The sequence below is a fragment of the Podarcis pityusensis genome (assembly GCF_964106645.2).
Source record: "Podarcis pityusensis genome assembly, chromosome: 1".
Taxonomy (NCBI): Eukaryota; Metazoa; Chordata; class Lepidosauria; order Squamata; family Lacertidae; genus Podarcis; species Podarcis pityusensis.
Genome location: NC_138028.1, coordinates 19,926,175 through 19,935,776, shown reverse-complemented (window position 1 = coordinate 19,935,776; position 9,602 = coordinate 19,926,175). Strand labels below are relative to the sequence as shown.

At 41.4% G+C, this 9,602-nt stretch overlaps 1 protein-coding gene across 3 annotated transcripts in view; it reads right to left on the bottom strand.

Moving 5' to 3' along the window:
• Nucleotides 1-1,759: 1,759 nt before the first annotated feature.
• ATG2B (autophagy related 2B) overlaps nucleotides 1,760-9,602 on the bottom strand; it is a 42,482-nt gene continuing 34,639 nt past the window's right edge. For all 3 annotated transcript variants that reach the window (XM_081003158.1, XM_081003156.1, XM_081003157.1), the window contains exons 34-42: nucleotides 9,302-9,403; nucleotides 8,174-8,252; nucleotides 7,827-8,031; nucleotides 6,374-6,443; nucleotides 5,458-5,540; nucleotides 4,683-4,804; nucleotides 4,412-4,566; nucleotides 3,431-3,580; nucleotides 1,760-2,720 (exon numbers count right to left, since the gene is read on the bottom strand). In XM_081003158.1, coding sequence (XP_080859284.1) covers nucleotides 2,490-2,720; nucleotides 3,431-3,580; nucleotides 4,412-4,566; nucleotides 4,683-4,804; nucleotides 5,458-5,540; nucleotides 6,374-6,443; nucleotides 7,827-8,031; nucleotides 8,174-8,252; nucleotides 9,302-9,403 — 1,197 coding nt within the window. In that variant the 3' untranslated portion in view covers nucleotides 1,760-2,489. The remainder of the gene's footprint in view (nucleotides 2,721-3,430; nucleotides 3,581-4,411; nucleotides 4,567-4,682; nucleotides 4,805-5,457; nucleotides 5,541-6,373; nucleotides 6,444-7,826; nucleotides 8,032-8,173; nucleotides 8,253-9,301; nucleotides 9,404-9,602) is intronic.

Below are 9,602 nucleotides of genomic sequence, written 5' to 3'. Positions count from 1 at the left end.
ATAACCCAGAGATGCATTTTAATAAAAGGACACATTCTACTCATGTAAAAACACACTGATTCCTGAACCATCCGCGGGCCGGATTTGGAAGGTGACTGGGTCGGATCCGGCCCCCGGGCCTTAGTTTGCCTACCCATGACCTAAAGGGAAACTGGCAAATGAGAAACAGCATTGCTTTGCCTTTGCAAAAAAGGCATCACAATACACAAAGTGCAACAGGCTGAATAATAATAACCGTAAACATTTTATTGGTTATTTTCTAATGTAAAGGTCTAGCCCAGTATGTGCAATATATACAGTTCATATGTACGGTATATACAATAAAATGTTTACAGTTATTATTGTTCAGCCTGTTGCACTTTGTGTATTGTGATAACTGTATTTGCATAGCAAGGTATTGAATTTGTTTTGCAAAAAAGGCAGCAACACACCAACGTGCTATTTCTGCAATAAATATCGATTAGCATTTTGATTTAAGTCCTTCGTAGTAATGTCTGCTTGTTAATGGAAGTACTCCCAACAAAGCAGGCAGTCTGATTCTTCTTATGCACTGTGGGTCTAATCTTTAAGTTGTTCTAGGTCCAGCCATCTGTATCAATTACTACCATTATTTAAGCTGCAAAATACTGCCAACAGTGCACTCAGGACAAGTGAAACTGTGTTTATTCCCAACACATCAGTAAATGTATTGACTTTACTTCTTCTCAACTCATTGTCATCATGTTAACATAGCAATCAGCAATGTGAAGTGGAGAAAGATTACTTTGCATTAAGTGCTGTTAGACAAGGTGTCCAGAACATCCATCCTAATAGCTTGGTGAAGTTCGTAAGTAACTTAGGTTAGGGATGGGCAGTATTTTGAACCAAAAATAAATAACCCAGGGTCACAGTGTCAAATGGCATGCATACAGAGCCATGAATGCAGGGGTAGATTGCAATTTCCCTTGTGCATTAGAGCAGGGGTGAGGAACCAAAATATCTGGAGGGTCAAAGATTCCCTACCCCTGGTTTAGAGACAGCTGATTGTAATGTTATTGCTTAGCTTACTGGTGGTTGTTCTTTGCTCTATTAGCACCTATCTCCAAATATCTCACTCATTCACTCAAACACTAGTTGGCTACCTCTGCCCAGAGGACCTTTATTCAAATGTATACATTGCTTCTCAACTATGTTAAGAAAGCAGCTTTTAAATGACAGCAACTTATTTCATTGCTGAATGTCTCCATGAAGAACCCCAAAATGCAGAGTTTGTTTTGAAGAAACTGCAGTTGCCACTGTGTGTCAGAAAAGAAGCTTAATATGAATCTGCATACTCTTCTCAGGGTACAATATTTCTGAGCTCTGTTTCCAATGAAAAAGTGTACACAAATTAGGATTTGGAATCAATTAAGAAAATTAGGATCACAGTAGAACAGCAGCTTGTCAAATCAATCAAAAAATATTCTGATATCTGAACAAGTTTTAAATAACTTTGCTGTGAAAATTGGAAAAAATGACTACCAAGATGTAACTTGCATAGCATTTAAACTGAATGATGAACTCATGTCAACATATACAAGTCCCAATATTCCTTTCACGAGACACCTTTCCCCACAAACTGTATTCTCTCTGTGTGTATTCAGAACCAACCGCTCACTAGACCCCTTTTTCCTATGCAGCAATCTGAATAACTGCAAGCACTGCAATCCATTTTTAATGTCATTGATGATCTTGTAGTGTTCTGCCCCTTTAAGTGATTTGCATAAGTTTTAAAACTACGTAAGGACAAAATGCACATTTATTAACAACTATTTTAAAAAGGCAATATACAGGCAAAATTCTTTAAAGTGCAACACAACAGAACATGTCTGCAACATTCAGATTGCTCAAATCTCCACAAAAGGAGGAATTCATTATGAAGGGGAAACAATTAGTGTCCACAGTCGTCTGAAAACAATTTTCTGACCAGCTTGTCAAGACAGATTGTCCTTGTTGCTAAGTGCCACATGTGAGACACTCACAATTAGCAAAATAATTGAAATCCCCTTTTCCTTTTAGTATCCTGTAGTGTCCATGTCTCACACCAGACATCAACCCTGTTACAGAAGGGCACTAATGTAACCCTTTGCTTTTTTAAACATATTTCAACCATGGTTGGGGAACCCCTTTATATACATGTAGACTGATAAGTATGGGAAGTGTGGTTGATTCAAAAGAAGGACAAAAATACCCTGCCAACAACAAATATCAAGATACCGAGGAGGACATAGCGCCCAGTCTAAAGCCAGCATTTTCCTGGATTTGGCCGTAATTTTTTTTTTGAAGGTGCCACTCCATTTGGCACTGACCAAACTTGCTTTCAGGTTTTGCCATCAAATTGCTTTCCAATCTCTTGTGTTCCTGAGATAAGCATATTAAAAGGATACGTCCCATCTAAAGCTGCCATGAGGATAAACGATTTATGCTTCCAGTTTCCCAGTGTCTGTACGTCAAACACGCTTTTAAAGCTATCAGTCCTCTCCAAGGCGCCACTTCTGGGACTCTTCCTGACGCACATCGGGCCTGATTTGGTTTCTCATGCCGCCCAACACATTTGACGTCGCCTCCGTTGCCATTATGAGAGGTTTCACCACAGTTGGCGGGATCTGGCGGAGGACACCTCCCACCGCTCCAGTGACTCCTCTGTTCTCATGTTCTCGAGCAGCAGTTTCATAGATGGTATGCGCTGTATCTGTAATCCCCTTAAGAGAGTCCCAGACACACAAAACAGAGTGTTAAGAACTGCACCATCTCCCTTTAGTGAAGTAAACTGCTTGGGGGAGGTGGGGCGGTGGGTTGGGTCATCAGTCTTTATAAGCCCCAGAATCCCTCTCAATTACATCCCATCATTCACCGCAATGAAACAGGGAAGCCCTTCCTCCAGAGCAGCAAAACGGTGAATTCAGTTCTTGCAGACCCGCACTGGCTAAGTAGCTTGATGCCCATGTGAGTCGACTAAGCTCCAGAAGTTGGTTTCAAAGCGAGTGGATACAACCAGTGGTGAAATGCAGTGTGCGGCCTGCTGGGCCGCACATTGGGCAGAGAAACAAAATGTCAAGCATGGAGTTAAATCTGTTCCTAGTCATTGGAAAGAAACCAACGACAAAGCAATCAGAGCCAGCAGTGGTTAGGGGTTCCAGCACGTCACAAAGGGCAGCTGAAATGCCACATTCCACAGATGCCAAGCAACCTCAACCCTCTCTTGGGTGTCCACCTGAGAAACCAACATGGAGAAAATACCACTCCCCTAAGGAGAATTAAAATTATTGTGCAGAAAAATGAGGGATATACAGCCTCATTAAAGCCATACCAATATCCTAAAAATGGCGCTCAATACCCATTCCGAAGGCATCTCTCCCTGCCTCTGTGAATGCAATGCAGATGTCCAGAAGGCAATGGTAACGCTCCTTACCTCTTTTACAACACTGTATGCTTTGGCCACACCTTCACGAAGGTCCACAGGCTGATGAGCCAGGCGGTAGCGAGAAAGTCGTTTGATCTTCTTTGTCTCAATTAAACTAGGCCCGGGGGAAACCATGTCATAAGCTGTTTCTGCAGCTGCCTAAGTATCAATTTCAATAAATAAATCAAAAACACATTCTCTTACCACGTGTGGTGAGCCAGTAAAAACCTAGATATGGCCATAATATCCAATTATCTGTACATTATGATAAGCCTCCTAGCTTTTTAAAACACAAGCCAATGCTAAATATTAAGAATACATTCTCATCTCCCAGGGCTCCTTGTAATCTAGCTATCCACCCCTGCCGGTTCCCAACATACACTAGGGCATGGTCCAAAAAAGAGCAAATTATGGCATTCAAAGGGACCAATTAGAGTACACCTTCATTTTCTACCAACTAAGTTAATTATTGACATTCACTTCTGTAGGGATATAATATTTCTTGGGGCTATTACTGTGGTGTGGATAAAATCAGTATTTCATTTCCAACCCTACGCTACTTGGGCTCTGCTGACATGATTCCCACGGAGAGCTGCAATATGCATCCCCACAGTCTCATTACAGTATATAACCCCTCCTCTCTCATACAATGCCTGCTGCCTCTACAGATATTTTGCCAGCAATAAATAGACATGACTTCCAAAAGAAAAAAAACCCCAGTGTTCAGATTTCAGCATTCATGCCTAACTCTTTAAAATGCTACTCCAAATACCAAGTTACAGAAACATCACAGGCCACACCTTCCCTCCTCTTAATTAAGGATGAAACAAGAGAGATCTCAGTTGGCTATGTAATTGTAGGCTTTAGTTGACTTCTGAAACCATTTCCCAAAATCTTGTTTGCTTCAAATAAGATTAGGCTTCCTTGTTTGCTTCAAATAAGATTAGGCTTCCTTTCCTTTCCTTCCCCATTGATAAAGGGAAAACATACCTGTATGGTCTGAACCATTCTGTTTGTCAGTTCCAACGCTGCCATTGCAGTAGATGTACCAAAAGAAGCTGCACCTCTCTGAAAGCCTCTTACAATGCGGCCATCTTTTCGGTATTGTTCTATTGGTAACCACACCAAGTCTTTTAGACCCTGCACTGTAATTAAAGATAGCATGCCATGGATAATCGCTCAGGAAAAATATTCATTCATATGAATGCATGCACATAGAATAAAAAAACAGAGAGGCTTAAAAAATACTGCAGGAACGTACCTAATTGAACTAATGAATGCATTGGCCCGACTCCTCCTAGAATACCTGGTAGCTGGTTTTTCTTGATGTCATTAATCCATTCTGAGATGGCGTAAGAGAAAAGCTTATCCACACCTAGCAACCTGTGTGTGCACAAAAGTAACATTTTGTTACCTAAAGAATGATAGGAAGGTATGATGGAGAGACTACGTCACTTTTTGCTATTAAGATCTGTGAATTACTTTGGCCAGTTACCAACCAAAGCATTCTGCTAGAGCAAGCACCGTTGGCTGCACTACAGAACTTCCTTCCCTCTCCATGTGCACCTCTAAATATGTTTTGGGGTTCCCCCAGCTCTCTGGGGCAATTTAGGGGGCACACAGGGGTTTCACAGAGACAGGAGAGGGAGGGAAAGTTCAGCTTTGCAGCCCAAAGTGCTTGAACTAGTGAAATTGTTCTGTTTGTCTTTCTTTCACAGCAAACACAGGGCAGGAGCCACCTCACCAGCCCTGTCAGCAGAAGTCCTGCGCAAGGACTTCCGCCTTCTTGCTTTCTTCCCCCTGTGCACCCCCCCCCCCCCATTGTCTTAGTGGTTTCAAGAGAACCTGCAGAACGGTGCACAGGGGGAGACGAGTGGGGATAGTTCTGTATAGCAAGTTGTAATGCTTGTACAGATAGAACCATTGGAAGAGTGCAACACTGAATCCCACCCACCATTACAATGCTCGGTGTTGGTTTTCCTGGAACGGACAGCCTAACACACAGCAACTCGATTAGAACAACTGGAGAAACTTACCCATGTCTATAGCAAAGCCTCTTCAGTTTCAATTCTGAGCAGTTTAACTGAGCAAGCCCAATCAGAATCCCAGCTAATGTACCCTGAAAGTTAAACGGGTCAAACAGTTCATAAGCAGCAAATAAACACCAAAGTATTCTTGACTGCTAACTGTATTTATAATTTTCCTCCCAAAATAAAGTCCCTGGGTGTTGTATAGAAACGGAAAGGAAATGCTAGAATAAGAATTCACAATAAGCTTCAGAAAGTTGATTGGAGCAAAAGTCAAACACAAAATATAATAAAAACGGAATAAAATACAACCCAAAGCATAGAAGCTGGCATCACCATCAAGTTACAGGAGGTTAGAAGCCACCAACCATAACAACAGGGACTAAAGTACATGATCTTAAATGGCCTGGGAGAACAAAGGCAGTCTAGGCCTGGCACTGAAAGGACAACTTTAGCTTTCCTAGAGTAAGTATTCCACAGCCATCACTATGAGCGGCCACCAATAAAATTATGCCTTTTTTGCAGTTAGGTATGTAAGTTTTACCAAAAGGTCTTTCACTACTACCTACTGCAGAATGCCATCTGAAATTTGATGGCATATTGGGTTCTGGATGCTTTAATGAAAGTTAAACATTAATGCAAGTTGCCTGCAGTGAACAAGAATCTCCTCCAGGTGACAAAGCAGAAAGTTGGTGACTTTTTCTTTTAAACCACAAATGACCCTCAAAATGGATGTGTGGGCGAATGGAGTGGTAAGAATCTTTGCAGGCTACCAGCTCTTCTGGACTTATTTGCAAGACTGTAAGTTTAGCAATCTTTTGATTTATTTGAAGATTTTGAGCATAAATGTATCATCTTTCCAAAATAAAGAACTACTGAATGTGACACTCCAAAAGGCTAATTTTATCAACAAAAGTCAACAAACCTGATCCATAGAAACATGCTTGCCATGGTAATCAAGACGTATTGGAACTTCTGATGTAAATCGAAATTCTCTAAAAGGAAAAATACGTTGATAACATGCTACACAGAAACAAAAACACAGTTGGAAGATTGGGATCAACAGATAAAACCTAAGATGGTAAAAAGTAAAACTAACATCCCTGGGCTCCATATTTTTTGTTAGGATCACTAAATTTGCTAAATCCCCAACTTTCTAGGGGATTTAAAAGTTGCCAGACCTACTGGTCATCTTAATCTCACAAGATCCAGTCTCATACTTCTATTCTTTTTGATAATGTTTATACTCAGAAAAGTCACCTTTAGGAAAATTAAAGTGCAGTTCTACCGTGCAGCATTTTTAAGAATACAGTCATACCTTGGATCTTGAACGACTTAGTTGCTGAACGTTTGGCTCCCAAACAACTGAAAACCGGAGGTGTGTGTTCTGGTTTCTGAACTTTTTTAGGAAGCCAAATGTCCAACGGGGCTTCTGAGGCTTCCAATTGGCTGCAGGAGATTCCTGCAGCCAATCAGAAGCTGTGCTTTGGTTTCTGAACACTTTGGAAGTCGAACAAACTTCCGAAACCGATTCTGTTCGACTTCCAAGGTACGACGGTACTACATGCAAGCAAGGCTTGGTCCTGTGAAGGAAACTTGTATTTCCTACTATCTTTTTAGTTTAGCATCAGATGAAAACAGTCACATAATATACACTGTGGGGGAAGTATGAATATGATGAGCTTAAACATCAGATGGGCAACCTTTTTACTCCCAGGAGCTACTTTCCAGTGGATGGGACCAGACTCAGTAGTGAGTGTGGCTTAGGCTGAAATCCCCTGCACCCCTTTTTGCGTTAATGAGTGTTTCTTTAATACACACATCCTTCCCAACCTTACACAGAAGGCACAAAGACAAACAACTACCCCCTTACATGCAGGTGCATTTACGTGCGCACACACAGTCTTCCCACTTCTCTCTTTTTCACCCACTAACACCCACTAATCACTCACTATCAATGCAGGCAAGATCAGGGATGCTATTAACAGGGCAAGGACCGTGATCTTTACCCCACTTCCCATGGATAGCCTTACATATGCAGGAGGTTCCTTATATATACATGCATATATGCTTTGCTACACATATAGGGCTCTGGACTGGGGCTACAGATGGAAGAAGTCCACTGATTATAAAATGGATGCTTCTGGACTGCAGAAATTAAGAGTTTACCAAATGAGTGAAATAAGAGGTAACTGTAACTTCTCTAGACTAGAGCATCTCATGGATCTAAGGTGGTGGTAGGGGGGAATCTGTGGTCCTCCAGATGTTGCTCAACTACAGCTCCCATCATTATTGCCCATTGGTCATGCATGCTGTGGCTGATGGGAGCCGGAGTCCAACAACACCTGAAGCCACCTGTGATCTACCTCTCAAGGTACCTGAAAAAGATTGGCTGGTCACTGAATGGTGCCTCTTCGTGTGCAAAATTATGGTCATCCCCGTTGAGCATATCCACAGAATCAACACTTCCGTTCTGGCTCGCTCGCTTGTGTAAGGAGAAAGAAATGACTGGACTTGGCTCTTTGAAACTGCTGTGGTGCCTGGGCAAGGTACATGTCACTTCTGCACCAGGAGGCTTCTTAACTGCAAACAGATAAATAAATGAATGCTGAAATCTAAGGCTGCCTGCCAATGAAAGAGTTATTTGTTTGTAGCTCTGCTGTCCATGTATATGTTTCTATGAATTCATTACAAAAAAAAAAAGAGAGAGAGAGAAATTATTTACCCTCGGGATCTGGAGTCATTAGGACTTCTACTTCTGTAGACAGGCTAGTGAAAAAATCCTTCAAGAAAAACAGGGCATCCTGAAACATAAAAGTAGCATATAAATCACAAACAAGTGAAACCACCTTATATACCAGGGGTGGATAAACTGTGGCCCTTCAGATATTACTGAAATACAACTCCCATTACATTTGGGTGATTGGCTATGCTGCCTGAGACTGATAGGAGTTGTAGTTCAGCAACGTCAGGATAGACACAGCTTGACCATCCCTGTTAAGACACTTCTTTGAGTTCAACAGAAGGAAGGGATAAGAGAAAGTGTTTTCACATTTTTATATACATCACACACGCCTATAATAAGCCAGCCATGATAAAAAGGGGAATACAGAGAAAAGGAATGGATGATTCTGACACAGGCTGGCTCAATTCTCAATGGCTCCCATCAACACCTATGGGTTGATAAATGAGCTGCCAGCCAGGCAAGTTGAGAAAGAGCAAAACAGGCCCTCACGCAGGTACTGTCTCCATGAGTGGCAGGGTTAAGTCGAGTTGCAGTGGTTTCCCATGAGCCCCCTTTACTTTCTCCTATGCTTTCCATTCATATTGAGGAAAATAAAAGTGCTGCATGTAGAAGCACTGTTGCAATGAAGGCAAAAGATCCTTACCACCTGTCAGTGAGTGGACCACACAAGCAGGTGCAAAGATGCACTGTGCACAAGGCGGAAAAATACACACTGAACATACATACATCCCTGGAGGAGCCTCCATCCATAAATACCCTGCCCACCATGATTATGAGATTTTCTCCAATGATTAACAAAAACATTTTGGCTATAAGTTGTTTTGGGTTACCTTTGGCAAAAGAAAACAACCAATAAATTCAATAAATAGCAACAACAACCATCTGTACTTCATAAATGGTTCTCTTTCTTCCACCGAAGCAAGCTACTTATGCAATAACGGTAACTTTGCACAACTATAGTTGCAAACTTAATCAAATCACAACTTTGCAATTCATACCCACAAAATGTTTACAACAGATTATAGGAACGAGTGATTAAGGAATCATTACACTGCATAAATTCTCTCTCTATATATTTTCCTAAGAAGTGTTGCTTGCTAAACCAACCTGGTCAATGTTGAGACGAAGTGGCATTAATGACACTCGCAAACAACACTCCTGGGGTGATCTGCCCGACTCTGGACGAACATGCAAAGCTTTGACCGTCAACTGAAATAACAAGTGAAGAGAGAAAGAAAAGCTGAATAAAAATGAACGTATATTTGTGAATTGTTCTGAGAGCATATATAAAAGATAAAGAATCTTTACAGCAGAATCATTACTGATATGTTTCTTACTGGGTGTTTTGAACTTGTGTCAAAATTGCTGTCACTCTAATTCAATGCAACATGCAGTAAAAGTTGTAGCC